The following is a 24,386-nucleotide window of genomic DNA, read 5'->3' as shown; positions in this document are numbered from 1 at the left end:
CAATATCTCCAACTCGACAGACAACACATGATGAACTGTCAATATCTCCAACTCGACAGACAACACATGATGAACTGTCAATATCTCCAACTCGACAGACAACACATGATGAACTGTCAATATCTCCAACTCGACAGACAACACATGATGAACTGTCAATATCTCCAACTCCACAGACAACACATGATGAACTGTCAATATCTCCAACTCGACAGACAACACATGATGAACTGTCAATTACAATGTATCATGTTTTACAATGATACAGTAGCATGTTTTACAATGATACAGTAGTGTGTTTTACAATGATACAGTAGCGTGTTTTACAATGATACAGTAGCATGTTTTACAATGATACAGTAGCGTGTTTTACAATGATACAGTAGCGTGTTTTACAGTGATACAGTAGCATGTTTTACAATGATACAGTAGCATGTTTTACAATGATACAGTAGCATGTTTTACAATGATACAGTAGCATGTTTTACAATGATACAGTAGCGTGTTTTACAATGATACAGTAGCGTGTTTTACAATGATACAGTAGCGTGTTTTACAGTGATACAGTAGCGTGTTTTACAATGATACAGTAGCGTGTTTTACAATGATACAGTAGCGTGCTTTACAATGATACAGTAGCGTGTTTTACAATGATACAGTAGCGTGTTTTACAGTGATACAGTAGCGTGTTTTACAGTGATACAGTAGCGTGTTTTACAATGATACAGTAGCATGTTTTACAATGATACAGTAGCGTGTTTTACAATGATACAGTAGCATGTTTTACAATGATACAGTAGCGTGTTTTACAGTGATACAGTAGCGTGTTTTACAATGATACAGTAGCGTGTTTTACAATGATACAGTAGCATGTTTTACAATGATACAGTAGCATGTTTTACAGTGATACAGTAGCATGTTTTACAGTGATACAGTAGCATGTTTTACAATGATACAGTAGCGTGTTTTACAGTGATACAGTAGCGTGTTTTACAATGATACAGTAGCATGTTTTACAATGATACAGTAGCATGTTTTACAATGATACAGTAGCATGTTTTACAGTGATACAGTAGCATGTTTTACAATGATACAGTAGCGTGTTTTACAATGATACAGTAGCGTGTTTTACAATGATACAGTAGCGTGTTTTACAATGATACAGTAGCGTGTTTTACAATGATACAGTAGCGTGTTTTACAATGATACAGTAGCGTGTTTTACAATGATACAGTAGCGTGTTTTACAATGATACAGTAGCGTGTTTTACAATGATACAGTAGCGTGTTTTACAATGATACAGTAGCGTGCTTTACAATGATACAGTAGCGTGTTTTACAATGATACAGTAGCGTGTTTTACAATGATACAGTAGCATGTTTTACAATGATACAGTAGTGTGTTTTACAATGATACAGAGAGCGTGTTTTACAATGATACAGTAGCGTGTTTTACAATGATACAGTAGCGTGTTTTACAATGATACAGTAGTGTGTTTTACAATGATACAGTAGCATGTTTTACAATGATACAGTAGCATGTTTTACAATGATACAGTAGCGTGTTTTACAATGATACAGTAGCGTGTTTTACAATGATACAGTAGCATGTTTTACAGTGATACAGTAGTGTGTTTTACAATGATACAGTAGCATGTTTTACAATGATACAGTAGCGTGTTTTACAATGATACAGTAGCGTGTTTTACAATGATACAGTAGCATGTTTTACAATGATACAGTAGCGTGTTTTACAATGATACAGTAGCATGTTTTACAGTGATACAGTAGCGTGTTTTACAATGATACAGTAGCATGTTTTACAGTGATACAGTAGCGTGTTTTACAGTGATACAGTAGCGTGTTTTACAGTGATACAGTAGCATGTTTTACAGTGATACAGTAGCGTGTTTTACAATGATACAGTAGCATGTTTTACAATGATACAGTAGCGTGTTTTACAGTGATACAGTAGCATGTTTTACAATGATACAGTAGCGTGTTTTACAATGATACAGTAGCGTGTTTTACAGTGATACAGTAGCATGTTTTACAATGATACAGTAGCGTGTTTTACAATGATACTGTAGCATGTTTTACAATGATACAGTAGCATGTTTTACAATGATACAGTAGCATGTTTTACAATGATACAGTAGCATGTTTTACAATGATACAGTAGCGTGTTTTACAATGATACAGAGAGCATGTTTTACAATGATACAGTAGCATGTTTTACAGTGATACAGTAGCGTGTTTTACAATGATACAGTAGCGTGTTTTACAATGATACAGTAGCGTGTTTTACAATGATACAGTAGCATGTTTTACAATGATACAGTAGCGTGTTTTACAGTGATACAGTAGCGTGTTTTACAATGATACAGTAGCATGTTTTACAATGATACAGTAGCGTGTTTTACAGTGATACAGTAGCATGTTTTACAATGATACAGTAGCGTGTTTTACAATGATACAGTAGCGTGTTTTACAATGATACAGTAGCGTGTTTTACAATGATACAGTAGCATGTTTTACAATGATACAGTAGCATGTTTTACAGTGATACAGTAGCGTGTTTTACAATGATACAGTAGCGTGTTTTACAGTGATACAGTAGCGTGTTTTACAGTGATACAGTAGCATGTTTTACAATGATACAGTAGCGTGTTTTACAATGATACAGTAGCGTGTTTTACAATGATACAGTAGCGTGTTTTACAATGATACAGTAGCGTGTTTTACAGTGATACAGTAGCGTGTTTTACAATGATACAGTAGCGTGTTTTACAATGATACAGTAGCATGTTTTACAGTGATACAGTAGCATGTTTTACAATGATACAGTAGCGTGTTTTACAGTGATACAGTAGCGTGTTTTACAGTGATACAGTAGCATGTTTTACAGTGATACAGTAGCGTGTTTTACAGTGATACAGTAGCATGTTTTACAGTGATACAGTAGCGTGTTTTACAGTGATACAGTAGCGTGTTTTACAGTGATACAGTAGCATGTTTTACAGTGATACAGTAGCGTGTTTTACAGTGATACAATAGCATGTTTTACAGTGATACAGTAGCGTGTTTTACAGTGATACAGTAGCATGTTTTACAGTGATACAGTAGCGTGTTTTACAGTGATACAGTAGCATGTTTTACAGTGATACAGTAGCGTGTTTTACAGTGATACAGTAGCATGTTTTACAGTGATACAGTAGCGTGTTTTACAGTGATACAGTAGCATGTTTTACAGTGATACAGTAGCGTGTTTTACAGTGATACAGTAGCGTGTTTTACAATATTACAGTAGCGTGTTTTACAGTGATACAGTAGCGTGTTTTACAATGATACAGTAGCATGTTTTACAGTGATACAGTAGCATGTTTTACAGTGATACAGTAGCATGTTTTACAATGATACAGTAGCATGTTTTACAATGATACAGTAGCGTGTTTTACAGTGATACAGTAGCGTGTTTTACAGTGATACAGTAGCATGTTTTACAATGATACAGTAGCGTGTTTTACAGTGATACAGTAGCATGTTTTACAATGATACAGTAGTGTGTTTTACAATGATACAGTAGCGTGTTTTACAATGATACAGTAGCGTGTTTTACAATGATACAGTAGCGTGTTTTACAATGATACAGTAGCGTGTTTTACAGTGATACAGTAGCGTGTTTTACAGTGATACAGTAGCGTGTTTTACAATGATACAGTAGCGTGTTTTACAATGATACAGTAGCGTGTTTTACAGTGATACAGTAGCGTGTTTTACAATGATACAGTAGCGTGTTTTACAATGATACAGTAGCGTGTTTTACAATGATACAGTAGCGTGTTTTACAATGATACAGTAGCCTGTTTTACAATGATACAGTAGCGTGTTTTACAATGATACAGTAGCGTGTTTTACAATGATACAGTAGCGTGTTTTACAGTGATACAGTAGCGTGTTTTACAATGATACAGTAGCGTGTTTTACAGTGATACAGTAGCGTGTTTTACAATGATACAGTAGCGTGTTTTACAATGATACAGTAGCGTGTTTTACAATGATACAGTAGCGTGTTTTACAATGATACAGTAGCATGCTTTACAATGATACAGTAGCGTGTTTTACAATGATACAGTAGCGTGTTTTACAATGATACAGTAGCGTGTTTTACAATGATACAGTAGCATGTTTTACAATGATACATAGAGCATTGGAGCAAAAAATGTATCACGTTTGTTCAAACCAGCATTCATAAGAGTGAAGGCCCTAATGATGTATATGTTGTATCTCACTGACTATAATGTGCTGCTTCTGACATAGGCCCTGATGATGTACATGTATCTCACTGACTGAGGTACTGTCTCTGACATAGGCCCTAATGATGTACATGTTATAGATATAGGCCCTGATGATGTTCATGTTGTATCTCACTGACTATAATGTACTGTCTCTGATATAGGCCCTGATGATGTACATGTTGTAGATATAGGCCCTGATGATGTTCATGTTGTATCTCCCTGACTATAATGTACTGTCTCTGATATAGGCCCTGATGATGTACATGTTGTAGATATAGGCCCTGATGATGTTCATGTTGTATCTCCCTGACTATAATGTACTGTCTCTGATATAGGCCCTGATGATGTACATGTTGTAGATATAGGCCCTGATGATGTTCATGTTGTATCTCACTGACTATAATGTACTGCCTCTGATATAGGCCCTAATGATGTATATGTTGTATTTCACTGACTTTGAGGTACTGTCTCTGTTTCTTTCACCAAACTAACTAGAATTACACTGAGTCTGTTTTAATTATGGAGATTACTATCAATCCCATTCCATTTCTAAATGTATAATTAACCTGATGGAGAGCGTGGATGTTAAATTAAGATTCCTGGTGACTGGGAACTGTATTTCTAAATGTATGATTCTTACTTTATGGAGAGTGTGGATCGTTTGCCAAACCCAATAGCTCCAAGGATCCCTGTTGAGGCTCGGTCCTCGCCTAGCTGGTGTAGGGATGTCACAAACGTATTAAGGCTCTTGATGCAGTTTGCATGTTTGGTTCCAAAGTCAAGCTGCTGAATCACAAGTTCTAGGAACTTGAAGCACAACAGCATCATCTTCGACTCATTGTCAGCACTATAAATAAATTGGAGTAAAAAGTGTCTTTCCAACAAACAAAATTAGTTCTTAAAGATTGTCATAAGGTGCTTATAAATTTCAATAAAGGCACTAAACAGTTCAGCTTAATCTTCCTGATTGTAAGTATAATAGGGTACTGTGAAGTACAGTGGACACGCGATAATCCGGAAGCCGATAGTCTGGAAATTCGGATCTAAGTTGTTCATTTGAAATTTGCTACATCCTTAGACTTTTCAACATCATACATGTAACAATGCTTCTTTATAACACCATAACAATGCTTCTTTATAACATCATAACAATGCTTCTTTATAACATCATAACAATGCTTCTTTATAACACCATAACAATGCTTCTTTATAACATCATAACAATGCTTCTTTATAACATCATAACAATGCTTCTTTATAACATCATAACAAAGCTTCTTTATAACATCATAACAATGCTTCTTTATAACATCATAACAATGCTTCTTTATAACATCATAACAATGCTTCTTTATAACATCATAACAAAGCTTCTTTATAACATCATAACAATGCTTCTTTATAACATCATAACAATGCTTCTTTATAACATCATAACAATGCTTCTTTATAACATCATAACAATGCTTCTTTATAACATCATAACAATGCTTCTTTATAACATCATAACAATGCTTCTTTATAACATCATAACAAAGCTTCTTTATAACATCATAACAATGCTTCTTTATAACATCATAACAATGCTTCTTTATAACATCATAACAAAGCTTCTTTATAACATCATAACAAAGCTTCTTTATAACATCATAACAATGCTTCTTTATAACATCATAACAAAGCTTCTTTATAACATCATAACAATGCTTCTTTATAACATCATAACAAAGCTTCTTTATAACATCATAACAATGCTTCTTTATAACATCATAACAATGCTTCTTTATAACATCATAACAATGCTTCTTTATAACATCATAACAAAGCTTCTTTATAACATCATAACAATGCTTCTTTATAACATCATAACAATGCTTCTTTATAACATCATAACAATGCTTCTTTATAACATCATAACAAAGCTTCTTTATAACATCATAACAAAGCTTCTTTATAACATCATAACAATGCTTCTTTATAACATCATAACAATGCTTCTTTATAACATCATAACAAAGCTTCTTTATAACATCATAACAAAGCTTCTTTATAACATCATAACAATGCTTCTTTATAACATCATAACAAAGCTTCTTTATAACATCATAACAATGCCTCTTTATAACATCATAACAATGCTTCTTTATAACATCATAACAAAGCTTCTTTTATTATAACAACATAACAAAGCTTCTTTATAACATCATAACAAAGCATCTTTATAACATCATAACAATGCTTCTTTATAACATCATAACAATGCTTCTTTATAACATCATAACAAAGCTTCTTTATAACATCATAACAATGCTTCTTTATAACATCATAACAATGCTTCTTTATAACATCATAACAATGCTTCTTTATAACATCATAACAATGCTTCTTTATAACATCATAACAAAGCTTCTTCCTTATGGAATATCATTTTCGTTAGAACAGTGATATGCTATCACTGACAGAACAACAGAATTGCTACAACAGTGATATACTATCACTGACAAAACAACAGAATTGCTACAACAGTGATATACTATCACTGACAGAACAACAGAATTGCTACAACAGTGATATACTATCACTGACAGAACAACAGAATTGCTACAACAGTGATATATTATCACCGACAGAACAACAGAATTGCTACAACAGCGATATACTATCACCGACTGAACAACAGAATTGCTACAACAGCGATATACTATCACCGACAGAACAACAGAATTGCTACAACAGTGATATACTATCACTGACAGAACAACAGAATTGCTACAGTCACATTGCAATCAGTTTGAATTGCTTGTTAATAAAATAATAGCACCTTAAAATATGAAATCAATTTGTGCTGGACATACATAGATAAACCTTCACCCCTCATCATAAAATAAATCTGTCCAGATCCCACATAGATAAAACCTCACCCCTTCATCATAAAATAAATCTGTCCAGATCCCACATAGATAAAACCTAACCCTTTCATCATAAAATAAATCTGTCCAGGGCCCACATAGATAAACCCTCACCCCTCCATCATAAAATAAATTTGTCCAGGCCCACATAGATAAATCCTCACCCCCTCACAGTAAAACAAATCTGTCCAGAGCCCACATACATAAATCCTCACCCCCTCATAGTAAAATAAATCTGTCCAGATCCCACATAGATAAACCCTCACCCCCTCATCATAAACAAGAGATCCCAGAGGGACCTTGGCACCCACCATTGAATGATCTTTATAGGTTCCATGTCAGATTGATTTTTTCTCTACTTTTCCCTTCCTCTAAGTCTTACTAATCTGTGTAAATTCAGAAACAGCCCTCTAGTACTTTTCAAACAAGGGGAACCTATATATAAAATTTAGGATTTAGCAATAATGGCTGTCTGTCGGCCGTGTTGTTTTCGGATTGGTCCCAAAATGCAACACCAGGGACCAAGGGGAACCTACATATGAAATTTCAGAAAGATCCCTTTAATACCTTCTGTAAAATAGCGATAACAAACTTCAATTGTCAAAATACAAGATGGCTGCCTGTCGGCCATGTTGTTTTCCGATTGGTCTCAAAATGCAATATGCATAACTAGGCACCAAGGGGAACCTACATATGAAATTGGGGAAAGATCCCTTCATTACTTTTTGAGAAAAAGCGATAACAAACTTCAATTGTCAAAATCCAAAATGGCTGCCTGTTGGCCATGTTGTTTTCCGATTGGTCTCAAAATACAATATGCAAAACTAGGCACCGAGGGGAACCTACATAGGAAATTTCAGAAAGATCCCTTAGATTGTCAAAATCCAAGATGGCTGCCTGCCGGCCATGTTGTTTTCCGATTGGTCTCAAAATGCAATATGCATAACTAGGCACCAAGAGAAACCTACATATGAAATTTGAGAAAGATCCCTTGGGTGCTTTCTGAGAAATAGCGATAACAAACTTCAATTGTCAAAATCCAAGATGGCTGCCTGTCGGCCATGTTGTTTTCCGATTTGTCTAAAAATGCAATATGCATAACTAGGCACAGAGGGGAACCTACATAGGAAATTTGAGAACGATCCCTATAGTCCTTTCTGATAAATAGCGATAACAAACTTCAATTGTCAAAATCCAAGATGGCTGCCTGTTGGCCATGCTGTTTTCCGATTGGTCTCAAAATTCAATATGCATAACTAGGCACCGAGGGGAACCTACATATGAAATTTCAGAAAAGAAAAATGCATTCATTAGATTCTGAGAAATAGCAATAACAAACTTCAATTGTCAAAATCCAAGATGGCTGCCTGTCGGCCATGTTGTTTTCCGATTTGTCTCAAAATGCAATATGCATAACTAGGCACAGAGGGGAACCTACATATGAAATTTGAGAAAGATCCCTTGGGTGCTTTCTGAGAAATAGCGATAACAAACTTCAATTGTCAAAATCCAAGATGGCTGACTGTCGGCCATGTTGTTTTCCGATTTGTCTAAAAATGCAATATGCATAACTAGGCACCGAGGGGAACCTACATATGAAATTTCAGAAAAGAAAAATGCATTCATTAGATTCTGAGAAATAGCAATAACAAACTTCAATTGTCAAAATCCAAGATGGCTGCCTGTCGGCCATGTTGTTTTCCGATTTGTCTCAAAATGCAATATGCATAACTAGGCACAGAGGGGAACCTACATATGAAATTTGAGAAAGATCCCTTGGGTGCTTTCTGAGAAATAGCGATAACAAACTTCAATTGTCAAAATCCAAGATGGCTGACTGTCGGCCATGTTGTTTTCCGATTTGTCTAAAAATGCAATATGCATAACTAGGCACCGAGGGGAACCTACATATGAAATTTCAGAAAAATCCATTCATTAGATTCTGAGAAATAGCAATAACAAACTTCAATTGTCAAAATCCAAGATGGCTGCCTGTCGGCCATGTTGTTTTCCGATTTGTCTCAAAATGCAATATGCATAACTAGGCACAGAGGGGAACCTACATATGAAATTTGAGAACGATCCCTTGGGTACTTTCTGAGAAATAGCGATAACAAACTTCAATTGTCAAAATCCAAGATGGCTGCCTGTCGGCCATGTTGTTTTCCGATTGGTCTCAAAATGCAATATGCATAACAAGGCACCAAGAGGAACCTACATAGGAAATTTGAGAAAGATCCCTTCTGTGCTTTCTGAGAAATAGCGATAACAAACTTCAACTGTCAAAATCCAAGATGGCTGCCTGTCGGCCATGTTGTTTTCCGATTGGTCTCAAAATGCAATATGCATAACTAGGCACCAAGGGGAACCTATATATGAAATTTGAGAAAGATCCCTTCAGTACTTTCTGAGAAATAGCGATAACAAGAATTGTTTACGGACGGAGGGACGGACGGACGGACCACGGACCACGGACGCAGGGCGATTTGAATAGCCCACCATCTGATGATGGTGGGCTAAAAAATCTGTCGAGATCCCAGATAGATAAACCCTCACCCCCTCATCATAAAATAAATCTGTCCAGGGCCCACATACATAAACCCTCACCCCCTCATCATAAAATAGATCTGTCCAGGGCCCACATAGTTAATACCTCACCCCTTCATAGTAAAATAAATCTGTCCAGGGCCCACATAGATAAACCTTCACCCCCTCATCATAAAATAAATCTGTCCAGGGCCCACATAGATAAAACCTCACCCCTTCATAGTAAAATAAATCTGTCCAGGGCCCACATACATAAACCCTCACCCCCTCATCATAAAATAGATCTGTCCAGGGCCCACATAGATAAACCCTCACCCCCTCATAGTAAAATAAATCTGTCCAGAGCCCACATACATAAACCCTGACCCCCTCATAGTAAAATAAATCTGTCCAGGTCCCACATAGATAAACCCTCACCCCCTCATCATAAAATGAATCTGTCCAGAGCCCACATACATAAACCCCCACCACTACAGTATGAACTGAATCGGTCAGGGGGTCAAGAGATATCGGGTACACAAACTTCTTATTTCAAAAGTGGTTAAGTGTGACCTTTGACCTTGACCACCAATATCTAATCAGATGTAGACATCCATGTTTTGATATCATGGAATGTATATGAGCTGAATGTGTCAGTGGGTTTATGAGATATCATCTACACATCTAGTTAATCATGGACAGATAGAATCACACACGCATGTACATATAGCCATTACTATAATATACTCTCTTACTAAAGTCAGGGGCATAAAATACTGGTACAGCTAACCGAAAATCTGATGTTGTTTGTTACCGAACATCAGATGTTGTTTGTTACCTAACACCAGATGTTGTTTGTTACCAAACATCAAATGTTGTTTGTTACCTAACACCAGATGTTGTTTCTTACCTAACACCAGATGTTGTTTCTTACCTAACACCAGATGCTGTTTGTTACCTAATTACACCAGATGTTGTTTCTTACCTAACACCAGATGTTGTTTGTTACCTAACACCAGATATTGTTTCTTACCTAACACCAGATGTTGTTTCTTACCTAACACCAGATGTTGTTTCTTACCTAACACCAGATGTTGTTTGTTACCTAACACCAGATGTTGTTTGTTACCTAACACCAGATGTTGTTTGTTACCGAACACCAGATGTTGTTTGTTACCTAACACCAGATGTTGTTTGTTACCTAACACAAGATGTCGTTTCTGATATGATCTAGTGTTTATTTTGTTTAGCCATCTGAGACTGAATACTTACGTTGGTTTGGCTGTGTTTATCCAGTTCAGTAAAACGTTTACAAGGTAAGAAAATTCTTTAACATCTACACAGAGGGCTTGTTGAAGGACACAGTAGCCGTACAACAACAGATACGACCCCTCGTGTAGGGCAGTCTCCAGGAACTCTTCAGTGTTCAGGTCCGGTATCTGTATGGCAGCCAATACTTGGTCCCAGCCACCACCAGCTGTCTGGTCCATACCTAGGCCAAGATATAACATAGACATGTGGGCTAATGTTGTACATACAGCGTTCAAGGACAGTATACATTACTGTACCCAGACCAAGATATGATATTGGATTGTGGATTTATGTTGTCCAGTTTTCAAGGGCAGTATTTCATGAAGCTGTTTTTGACTTATATTGATGAATTGAAGCATTTCTATATTAGTATGTACAGCTGTAGAATGGATTTGTTGATCTTAAAATCTTCATTGTTGGATTGTTCAGTATCATATTTCAATATGATATATAGTCACTAACAGAATGGGGTGTAATATGAACCCAGATAACTTACTGTAGATCAGGCTGTTCTTGCAAGTCCATTTTTTATTTGAGATTCAATGTTACATAAGAAAATCTTATTCAACACTTATTGACTTATTTTTCTTGTCAGGTTGAAGATTAAAATTTGTCAGACACAATTAAGTCTTTAATGCTTCCCACATTGTCTGTAACACAAATCCTAGTGGGAGTGACCTTGATAGGGGGCACAGGGACGTAAGTGACCTTGATATGGGGCACAGGGACCTGAGTGACCTTGATATGGGGTACAGAGTGACCTTGATATGGGGCACAGAGTGACCTTGATATGGGGCACAGGGACCTGAGTGACCTTGATATGGGGCACAGGGACCTGCTGAGTGACCTTGATATGGGGCACAGGGACCTGAGTGACCTTGATATGGGGCACAGGGACCTGAGTGACCTTGATATGGGGCACAGGGACCTGAGTGACCTTGATATGGGGCACAGGGACCTGCTGAGTGACCTTGATATGGGGCACAGGGACCTGAGTGACCTTGATATGGGGCACAGGGACCTGAGTGACCTTGATATGGGGCACAGGGACCTGAGTGACCTTGATATGGGGCACAGGGACCTGCTTTCTTGAAAAAAAATGCTTGGTTATGTTTTACCCCATCCCTTCAAAACAATTTCTGTTATAATTATATACACATTTGTATTACTAAAAGAAGATATTAAGAAATTTAAAGAAAACAAAATTATTATTAATGATAACTTTTTATAAAGCCAGAGTTAACTCTCTAACAACATGATATGATTGACCATACAACCCTGGAAATGTCACCATCCACTTAAACTCTCATCACTTACCTCCCTTGAAGTACACATAAATACATTCCTCCACAATGCGGACAATCTGTGTGTGGGAGGCAAGACAACGAGATGCAGCCTTGACACATGGCAACAGTAGGATACTTTGTGGTGATGACTGCAGCCACTCGACAACCGTCGTCATGACAACATCCAGGGAATTGTTCTCAGGGTTACAGTTGTTCAGTAAACCAAAGATTTCTTTGACCAAATCTAAAGTTTCGTCTTGCTGCATTCTCAAGTCCACCACTACAATGAGTATTGTGTCAAATTTCAGTTGATTTCTAATGATATTATAATTGTTTGCCTGATTAAAAATAACTGTACAAAATGTAAATAAAATTAAACTAGAACCACTAACAGAGATCCCAGAGGGATCCTGGTGCCCACCATTGAATGATCTTTTAATCACTGGGTTTTGTAAGATTGATGTTTTTTCTTCTTTCCCCTTTTCCTCTTTATCATTTGAAAACAAGCTAGGGGATCCTACATACATGTATTAAATTGGAGAATGATCCATGAAAATCTTTCTTGAGACATTTCAAATGTCAAAATTCAAAATGGTCGCCTTTCTACTATTTTGTCTTCTGATCAGTCTCAAAATTCAATATTCACAACTAGAGACAAAGGGGAACTGACATAAGAGCCATGAATAACGTTCTGAGAAATAGCTACTAAACTTCAATGGTCAAAATTCAAAACAGCTACCTGTCTGTCATTTTGCTTTCCAATTGGTCTAAAGAGATGATAATGTACAACAATGGGCCCACGGGGGTTTGAGTAGTATTCTCCCTGTACCATGGTACTTTCTAGGCTCCCTGTACCATGGTACTTTCTAGGCTCCCTGTACCATGGTACTTTCTGGGCTCCCTGTACCATGGTACTTTCTGGGCTTCCTGTACCCTGGTACTTTCTGGGCTCCCTGTACCCTGGTACTTTCTGGGCTCCCTGTACCCTGGTACTTTCTGGGCTCCCTGTACCACCATGGTACTTTCTGGGCTCCCTGTACCCTGGTACTTTCTGGGCTCCCTGTACCATGGTACTTTCTGGGCTCCCTGTACCATGGTACTTTCTGGGCTCCCTGTACCCTGGTACTGTCTGGGCTCCCTGTACCATGGTACTTTCTGGGCTCCCTGTACCATGGTACTTTCTGGGCTCCCTGTACCATAGTACTCCTGGGCTCCCTGTACCCTGATACTTTCTGGGCTCCCTGTACCATGGTACTGTCTGGGCTCCCTGTACCATGGTACTTTCTGGGCTCCCTGTACCATGGTACTTTCTGGGCTCCCTGTACCATGGTACTTTCTGGGCTCCCTGTACTATGGTACTTTCTGGGCTCCCTGTACCATGGTACTTTCTGGGCTCCCTGTACCATGGTACTGTCTGGGCTCCCTGTACCATGGTACTTTCTGGGCTCCCTATACCATGGTACTTTCTGGGCTCCCTGTACCATGGTACTTTCTGGGCTCCCTGTACCATGGTACTTTCTGGGCTCCCTGTACCATAGTACTCCTGGGCTCCCTGTACCCTGATACTTTCTGGGCTCCCTGTACCATGGTACTTTCTGGGCTCCCTGTACCATGGTACTTTCTGGGCTCCCTGTACCATGGTACTTTCTGGGCTCCCTGTACCATGGTACTTTCTGGGCTCCTGTACCATGGTACTTTCTGGGCTCCCTGTACCATGGTACTTTCTGGGCTCCCTGTACCATGGTACTTTCTGGGCTCCCTGTACCATGGTACTTTCTGGGCTCCCTGTACCCTGGTACTTTCTGGGAAATAACTTCTCAGTGATAACAAACTTAAAAATTCATAGTGTCTGCCTTATGGCCATTCTAATTTCTAGATCAGACTCAAAGTGTAATGGACACAACAACAGACCAAAGGGAACCTACATTATAGAGTTAGAGAAAATATCCTTCTAGTACTCCTCAGGAAACAGTGATGATCTTCAACTCTCAAAATCAAGGATTATTTATGGATGGACGACACATCGAAGGATGGATAGACCACAGACAAAGGCCACCATTCTATGATGGTGGGCTAAAAAAGTCAACAAGGGTCCAACAGAGTGAGTTATTAATGGACAGCGGACAGGAGTGAGACATTTGCCTACACTAGGTTTTGAGAATTCGCCTTACTAACTATGTTAAACATTACCTGAGGCTCCGACAGTTTCCACTTCTGTCATCAGGTTAAGTATAGCGGTGGCCAGAGTCCCCAGGTTGATGCTGGCTGAAAACGTACACTGACACAGGAGCTGGACAACTGTGTGAACATAACACTGACGTTTGGCGGACAATTCGGATGACCACTGGCCAGAGTACTGGACACTAAATCCGGACGCTGCCTTAATCAACCTGTACAATATAATATATCATTTATATACCTGATTAGTAACATAAACAGTACAGAGTTCCCTTGGGTTTTCCTACCTCAGTACAGAGTTTCCCTGGGTTTTCCTACCTCAGTACAGAGTTCCCCTGGGTTTTCCTACCTCAGGACAGAGTTCCCCTGGGTTTTCCTACCTCAGTACAGAGTTCCCCTGGGTTTTCCTACCTCAGTACAGAGTTCCCCTGGGTTTTCCTACTTCAGTACAGAGTTACCTTGGGTTTTCCTACCTCAGTACAGAGTTCCCCTGGGTTTTCCTACCTCAGTACAGAGTTCCCCTGGGTTTTCCTACCTCAGTACAGAGTTCCCCTGGGTTTTCCTACCTCAGTACAGAGTTCCCTTGGGTTTTCCTACCTCAGTACAGAGTTCCCTTGGGTTTTCCTACCTCAGTACAGAGTTCCCTGGGTTTTCCTACCTCAGTACAGAGTTCCCCTGGGTTTTCCTTCCTCAGTACAGAGTTCCCCTGGGTTTTCCTACCTCAGTACAGAGTTCCCCTGGGTTTTCCTACCTCAGTACAGAGTTCCCCTGGGTTTTCCTTCCTCAGTACAGAGTTCCCCTAGGTTTTTCTACCTCGTGACAGAGTTCCCTTGAATTTCTCTACCTCAGCACAGAGTTCCCCCGGGTTTTCCTACCTTGGGACACAGTTCCCCGGGTTTTCCTACCTTGGGACACAGTTCCCCCGGGTTTTCCTACCTTGGGACACAGTTCCCCTGGTTTTTCCTACCCTGGGACACAGTTCCCCCGGGTTTTCCTACCTTGGGACACAGTTCCCCCAGGTTTTCCTTCCTTGGGACACAGTTCCCCAGGTTTTCCTACCTTGGGACACAGTTCCCCCGGGTTTTGGGACACAGTTCCCCGGGTTTTCCTACCTTGGGACACAGTTCCCCCGGGTTTTCCTACCTTGGGTTTTCCTACCTTGGGACACAGTTCCCCTGGGTTTTCCTACCTTGGGACACAGTTCCCCCGGGTTTTCCTACCTTTGGACACAGTTCCCCTGGGTTTTTCTACCTTGGGACACAGTTCCTCCAGGTTTTTCTACCTTGGGATACAGTTCCCCCGGGTTTTTCTACCTTGGGACACAGTTCCCCCAGGTTTTCCTACCTTGGGACACAGTTCCCCCAGGTTTTCCTACCTTGGGACACAGTTCCCCAGGTTTTCCTACCTTGGGACACAGTTCCCCTGGGTTTTTCTACCTTGGGACACAGTTCCTCCAGGTTTTTCTACCTTGGGACACAGTTCCCCCGGGTTTTCCTACCTTGGGACACAGTTTCCCCGGGTTTTTCTACCTTGGGACAGAGTTCCCCCGGGTTTTCCTACCTTAGGACGCAGTTCCCCAGGTTTTCTTACCTTGGGACACAGTTCCTCCAGGTTTTCCTACCTTGGGATACAGTTCCCTTGGGTTTTCCTACCTTGGGACACAGTTCCCCCGGATTGTCCTACCTTGGGACACAGTTCCCCCTGGTTTTCCTACCTTGGGACTAAGATTGTTACTCTTCCATACATCTACACACTTCAAGGAAACAAAACAATCAATATTTCATGTTTAACTTATAATAATCAGATGATAATAATGTCTCCCGAGTTTCATAGAAATTCTTAACTTCCTTCTATGAGAACCTACGAGAGAAACATTACCACTGGTATGAGAGAGGAAACAACGAACTACGACAATTATTGTAAGGATTGACTGTCACACTACTGGTATGTGAGAGGAAACGAGGAACTACGAAAATTATTGTAAGGACGGATTATCACACAACTGGTATGAGAGAGGAAACAAGGAACTATGACAATTATTGTAAGGATTGAATGTCACATATACTTAATACAAACCTAATTCCTAGAGCAGTTGATGACGACCTCTCCACCAACACACATGTGGGGTCACATGTCTGAAGCAGCCAGTTACAGGCATGGCGGAAACTGTCAGATGTCAACATCTGCCAATCGTATTTCTCCGCTATCTGCATCTTCTGCTCCAGCATTGGAATCTGTCAGGTGAAAGGTCAAATCACAATTGGTGGAGTACATTCAGACAGTGAACACATAATAAGAAGGTTGGTAGAGCTAGTGATACATAGATTGTAATACATAGATTGTAATACATAGATTTGGTTTAAATTGTTCAAGTTAATCTAATGATTTTTAAATATCACAGAATCAGGAAACATGTTTTTTCTTACTCTCTTTAATCTTAATTTACATCTAATCAGATTTGTTTACAGCAGATCATTCTCTCTATTCACTTGTAGACTATTTGTTCACTTGTTGAAGAAGATTAGCTGTAGACTTCACAGTAATAACACATGTTATATACAACAACCCATTACTGATACAGTCTATGTTACCTACCTCATAAACCCCGACAATAACAACCCATTACTGATACAGTCTATGTTACCTACCTCATAAACCCTGACAATAACAACCCATTACTGATACAGTTTATGTTACCTACCTCATAAACCCCGACAATAACAACCCATTACTGATATAACTTATGTTACCTACCTCATAAACCCTGACAATAACAACCCATTACTGATACAGTCTATGTTACCTACCTCATAAACCCTGACAATAACAACCCATTACTGATACTGTTTATGTTACCTACCTCATAAACCCCGACAATAACAACCCATTACTGATACAGTCTATGTTACCTACCTCATAAACCCCGACAATAACAACCCATTACTGATACAGTCTATGTTACCTACCTCATAAATCCCGACAATAACAACCCATTACTGATACAGTCTATGTCACCTACCTCATAAACCCCGACAATAACAACCCATTACTGATACAGTTTATATAACCTACCTCATAAACCCTGACAATAACAACCCATTACTGATACAGTTTATATATGTTACCTACCTCATAAACCCTGACAATAACAACCCATTACTGATACAGTTTATATAACCTACCTCATAAACCCTGACAATAACAACCCATTACTGATATAACTTATGTTACCTACCTCATAAACCCCAACAATAACAACCCATTACTGATACAGTCTATGTTACCTACCTCATAAACCCTGACAATAACAACCCATTACTGATACAGTTTATATAACCTACCTCATAAACCCTGACAATAACAACCCATTACTGATACAGTTTATGTTACCTACCTCATAAACCCTGACAATAACAACCCATTACTTATATATAGTATATGTTACCTACCTCATAAACCCTGACAATAACAACCCATTACTGATACTGTTTATGTTACATACCTCATAAACCCCGACAATAACAACCCATTACTGATACAGTCTATGTTACCTACCTCATAAACCCCGACAATAACAACCCATTACTGATACAGTCTATGTTACCTACCTCATAAACCCTGACAATAACAACCCATTACTGATACAGTCTATGTTACCTACCTCATAAACCCTGACAATAACAACCCATTACTGATATAACTTATGTTACCTACCTCATAAACCCTGACAATAACAACCCATTACTGATACAGTCTATGTTACCTACCTCATAAACCCTGACAATAACAACCCATTACTGATACTGTTTATGTTACCTACCTCATAAACCCCGACAATAACAACCCATTACTGATACAGTCTATGTTACCTACCTCATAAACCCCGACAATAACAACCCATTACTGATACAGTCTATGTTACCTACCTCATAAACCCCGACAATAACAACCCATTACTGATACAGTCTATGTTACCTACCTCATAAACCCTGACAATAACAACCCATTACTGATACTCTTTATATTACCTACCTCATAAACCCTGACAATAACAATCCATTACTGATACAGTCTATGTTACCTACCTCATAAACCCTGACAATAACAACCCATTACTGATATAACTTATGTTACCTACCTCATAAACCCCGACAATAACAACCCATTACTGATACAGTCTATGTTACCTACCTCATAAACCCTAACAATAACAACCCATTACTGATACAGTCTATGTTACCTACCTCATAAACCCTGACAATAACAACCCATTACTGATACTGTTTATGTTACCTACCTCATAAACCCTGACAATAACAACCCATTACTGATACAGTCTATGTTACCTACCTCATAAACCCTGACAATAACAACCCATTACTTATATAACTTATGTTACCTACCTCATAAACCCGACAATAACAACCCATTACTGATACAGTCTATGTTACCTACCTCATAAACCCTGACAATAACAACCCATTACTGATACAGTTTATGTTACCTACCTCATAAACCCTGACAATAACAACCCATTACTTATATATAGTATATGTTACCTACCTCATAAACCCTGACAATAACAACCCATTACTGATACAGTCTATGTTACCTACCTCATAAACCCTGACAATAACAACCCATTACTGATACAGTCTATGTTACCTACCTCATAAACCCTGACAATAACAACCCATTACTTATATATAGTATATGTTACCTACCTCATAAACCCCGACAATAACAACCCATTACTTATATATAGTATATGTTACCTACCTCATAAACCCCGACAATAACAACCCATTACTTATATATAGTATATGTTACCTACCTCATAAACCCTGACAATAACAACCCATTACTGATATAACTTATGTTACCTACCTCAATATGTTTCTGATCCCCGAAGCTCTGTGTGAGGAGGATGAGGACACAGCCGAGGACTATGCCCTGCCCCTCGCCCGGGTAGGACTCTCCAGGGTAGGGTTGGCTGTAGTATTGTAATACACTGGTCCAGTCGACCTGACACACGATGTAGGCCAGTAACTCAAAACTCTCTGTACTGTTGGTGTCCTTCAGCTGTGGAGGAGAGAGGTGGCGAAATAAAATATAGATCTTAGGAAGAGAAGTTGAGTATTGATATAAATGTCTGGGGGAGAGAGGATAAGAACTGATACACGGGTGTGGAGGAGAGAGGTGCGAAATTAAATAAAGGTCTCACGAAGAGAAGTTGAGCATCCATCAATACAAATGTCTGGAGGACAAAGGATAAGAATTGATACACAGGTGTGGAGAAGAGAAGTCCAGAGTTAATACACAGGTGTGGAGGAGAGAGGTCCAGAGTTAATACACAGGTGTGGAGGAGAGAGGTCCAGAGTTAATACACAGGTGTGGAGGAGAGAAGTCCAGAGTTAATACACAGGTGTGGAGGGAAGTTGAGTATCAATACACAGGTATAGTATGGGATAGGTCACATGATCTGATATACAGGTCTGGATGAGAGGTGATCTAATACAAGTAGACTACAGTATCTAAATCACAAGGAATGTCTGTTAGAGCCATGCTTATTTGCTCCGATTAAATGTTACCACTATAGTTACCTGCACCATGGAGTTGAGGACAGAGATGTTTGGGGTTAGTCTGTCCCACGGGAGATGTTTCAGGACCTCTGTGAAGACCTGGCTTACATGTGGGGGTGTGGTCCTGGTACACAGCACACAGGCAAAGTACTGCCACACCTCCGATAGGATGTCTCGTTGGTACGGCACACAGACATCTGTATAAATACAAAACATCAGATGACACACTGAAGGACAGATGGACAGACAGACGGACAGGCAGATGGATGGACAGACAGACAGATGGACAGACAGACAGATGGACAGACAGATGGACAGACAGATGGAGACAGATAGACAGAAGGACAGACAGATGGACAGACAGATAGACAGACAGATGGACAGACAGATGGAGACAGATAGAGACAGAAGGACAGACAGATTGACAGACAGATTGACAGACAGATGGACAGACAGATGGACAGATAGACAGACAGATGGAAAGGACAGATGGACACAACCTACCCTACTTAATTAGGAGGAGGCATAACAAGAGTTTTACTGGTGAAGAGCAATATTGATAGTTGGAAGATACACTGCAGTACAAATGTGTACAGTTAAGAAATAATGTGTCATCGCCAGTCACGGCTTATTATAATGTTAAAACAGAAGAAAACGGTTCTCCCTGGAGTAAGTACTTGTCAGGAGATGTATGATAATGATCCCAGCCAGCAAACCTCCAAACCTGGCCAGGTGTATCGGTCTATGGAGACTCCACCACAAATGGAAGACTTGACTTACACTGGAAGGTTGTGTGGATGTTATACACAACGTGACGAAACGCCTTCACCATCTCTTTGCCAGATTCTGCATCAGCCTGTATCCATGGAAACAGCGGTCCATCCTGCTTAGCGATTGGCTGTAACCAGGGGTTAAAGGTTGCAAGTGTTGTCTGCCACAACATGTCCAGCACTACCATAAAAGAAAAGTACACCTGTGATTAACATGACTTTATCAATACCTTCATTATCTATTATAATAATATAATATGTATTGCCAGATCAACTATAACTAAATAAACATTACATCTTCTATATAAAATGTAGAGTAGTACAAAGTATATTAAAGTCTTAAAGTACTTATCAATAGGTTTTTTAATAATAATCTTTCAGTTCAACTCCTGAATCAGACAATATAACCCCACAGGCTAATGTTAAATATCAGTACCCTAGTACAATTATGAAGTGATGTGTTAATGCCTTTCAATACTTAAAACTGAAAGTTTTTTGTCAGCATAAAAAGTCTAAACCAAAAATATGTCAAAAAGCAGGGTTTTCCAAAAACAAATCTTTTAGTTTGACTCTGAGAGGGAATTAAATGACCCTGAAGGGATCCTAATACCAAATATCAATAGTCCTTCAACAATCGAACCAAAATGTTAATATAAGAAAACCAACGCCAACGCCGACACAGGGGTGACAACATTAGCTGTTCCTCCTGTTGGAAGACACGAAATGAAGACAAATTATCCCAGAAACGCCATACCTTGGTTATAGTTACCATCCTGTATCTGTGGTGCCACCTTCTGAGTGAGACAGACGAGTAAATCTCTGATGATACACCTTAGGTAGGGGATGTACTGTTGTAGGCTGGGGTAGAGACCAAACATGGACAGGTCGATAGAGGATGTCCTCAGCTGGAGGTAGTATGTACCGATCCATTGTAGTACCTCCTGTACCTGTACCGAAGGTAAAACAGGCATTAATACAATAGGGGTGACCTTATACATACCAAAGGTAAAACAGGCATTAATACAATAGGGGCGATCTTATATATACCAAAGGTAAAACGGGCATTAATACAATAGGGGTGATCTTATACATACCAAAGGTAAAACGGGCATTAATACAATAGGGGCGATCTTATACATACCAAAGGTAAAACGGGCATTAATACAATAGGGGCGATCTTATACATACCAAAGGTAAAACGGGCATTAATACAATAGGGGCGATCTTATACATACCAAAGGTAAAACGGGCATTAATACAATAGGGGCGATCTTATACATACCAAAGGTAAAACGGGCATTAATACAATAGGGGCGATCTTATACATACCAAAGGTAAAACGGGCATTAATACAATAGGGGCGATCTTATACATACCAAAGGTAAAACGGGCATTAATACAATAGGGGCGATCTTATACATACCAAAGGTAAAACGGGCATTAATACAATAGGGGCGATCTTATACATACCAAAGGTAAAACGGGCATTAATACAATAGGGGCGATCTTATACATACCAAAGGTAAAACGGGCATTAATACAATAGGGGCGATCTTATACATACCAAAGGTAAAACGGGCATTAATACAATAGGGGCGATCTTATACATACCAAAGGTAAAACGGGCATTAATACAATAGGGGTGATCTTATACATATCAAAGGTAAAACGGGCATTAATACAATAGGGGTGATCTTATACATACCAAAGGTAAAACGGGCATTAATACAATAGGGGTGATCTTATACATACCAAAGGTAAAACGGGCATTAATACAATAGGGGTGATCTTATACATACCAAAGGTAAAAAGGGCATATAGGGGCGATCTTATACATACCAAAGGTAAAATGGGCATTAATACAATAGGGGTGATCTTATACATACCGAAGGTAAAACAGGCATTAATACAATAGGGGTGATCTTATAGAGAAAGGAAGTTATATCCCTCACCTCACAAAAATCTTTCCCTAAGGTGTAGCCATCATTATTATTACTGTTTTGCTTTCCAGCTACCTGGTAGGTAAACCTAGAAGGCAGGCTATTTGTTTAGTGTACGGCCTTATACCATAGTTGTCAGGTCTGTGGTCAAGCCCTGGTCAGTTTCCTTACTAGGTGACCCTCCCCCCCCTGTACTTACCTGATCAGTTGTCAAGGCTGTGGTCACCTCCTGGTCAGTTTCCTTACTAGGTGTCCCTTCCCGCTGTCCTTCCTTGTTCCCGAAGCAGGCCATGTGTAACAGATTCCAACACTTTACATGGATCTGTTGGTTGTCTGAACCTAACAAAAAAAAAGAAGCATTATTTATATATTAATTTGATTGTATACTCATCTGGAAATTTTAAGACTGGATTGGACTTCTGGTTATGACATATATTAATCCCATCTTTTTTAATGATGTTTTCAATTAATACCATTCATCATAATGCCATCAGTATATAGGGAGCAGGATGCATCCCAAAGCCATTTGTTTTTCTGTTGCATTGCTTTTTGCCATTATCAAATTCACCTAAGCATACTTTTGTTTTCTAGTTTTATCAGCTTATAATCTCAAAATTACTGTTCCTTAACTCTGTTGTGAAGAGGCTTCTTGTTCATGACCTCCAACTACAGTTATACGATAGTAGAATGTTCAGGACCACCATCTGTATAACACTTACCCTGTAGTAGAATGTTCAGGACCACCATCTGTACAACACTTACCCTGTAGTAGAATGTTCAGGACCATCATCTGTACAACACTTACCCTGTAGTAGAATGTTCAGGACCACCATCTGTACAACACTTACCCTGTAGTAGAATGTTCAGGACCATCATCTATACAACACTTACCCTGTAGTAGAATGTTCAGGACCATCATCTGTACAACACTTACCCTGTAGTAGAATGTTCAGGACCATCATCTGTATAACACTTACCCTGTAGTAGAATGTCCAGGACCATCATCTGTATAACACTTACCCTGTAGTAGAATGTTCAGGACCATCATCTGTACAACACTTACCCTGTAGTAGAATGTTCAGGACCATCATCTGTACAACACTTACCCTGTAGTAGAATGTTCAGGACCACCATCTGTACAACACTTACCCTGTAGTAGAATGTTCAGGACCATCATCTGTACAACACTTACCCTGTAGTAGAATGTTCAGGACCACCATCTGTACAACACTTACCCTGTAGTAGAATGTTCAGGACCACCATCTGTACAACACTTACCCTGTAGTAGAATGTTCAGGACCATCATCTGTACAACACTTACCCTGTAGTAGAATGTTCAGGACCATCATCTGTACAACACTTACCCTGTAGTAGAATGTCCAGGACCATCATCTGTACAACACTTACCCTGTAGTAGAATGTTCAGGATCATCATCTGTATAACACTTACCCTGTAGTAGAATGTCCAGGACCATCATCTGTATAACACTTACCCTGTAGTAGAATGTTCAGGACCATCATCTGTACAACACTTACCCTGTAGTAGAATGTCCAGGACCATCATCTGTATAACACTTACCCTGTAGT

General features: G+C 39.2%; 1 protein-coding gene across 1 annotated transcript in view; it reads right to left on the bottom strand.

Annotated features, from left to right (window-relative positions):
• LOC117331002 (ectopic P granules protein 5 homolog) overlaps nucleotides 1–24,386 on the bottom strand; it is a gene marked incomplete at its 5' end in the record, with an annotated part of 67,712 nt that overhangs the window by 1,249 nt on the left and 42,077 nt on the right. The window contains 10 exon segments of the mRNA XM_033889595.1: nucleotides 4,938–5,144; nucleotides 11,005–11,224; nucleotides 12,361–12,609; nucleotides 14,520–14,719; nucleotides 16,584–16,741; nucleotides 19,395–19,589; nucleotides 20,111–20,286; nucleotides 20,870–21,040; nucleotides 21,614–21,806; nucleotides 22,999–23,138. Of these exon segments, the coding sequence (XP_033745486.1) occupies nucleotides 4,938–5,144; nucleotides 11,005–11,224; nucleotides 12,361–12,609; nucleotides 14,520–14,719; nucleotides 16,584–16,741; nucleotides 19,395–19,589; nucleotides 20,111–20,286; nucleotides 20,870–21,040; nucleotides 21,614–21,806; nucleotides 22,999–23,138 (1,909 nt within the window).

The sequence above is a fragment of the Pecten maximus genome, chromosome 7 (assembly GCF_902652985.1).
Source record: "Pecten maximus chromosome 7, xPecMax1.1, whole genome shotgun sequence".
Classification (NCBI taxonomy): domain Eukaryota; kingdom Metazoa; phylum Mollusca; class Bivalvia; order Pectinida; family Pectinidae; genus Pecten; species Pecten maximus.
The sequence above is the reverse complement of the archived record's forward strand: the minus strand, read 5'-3'. Positions and strand labels throughout refer to the sequence as shown.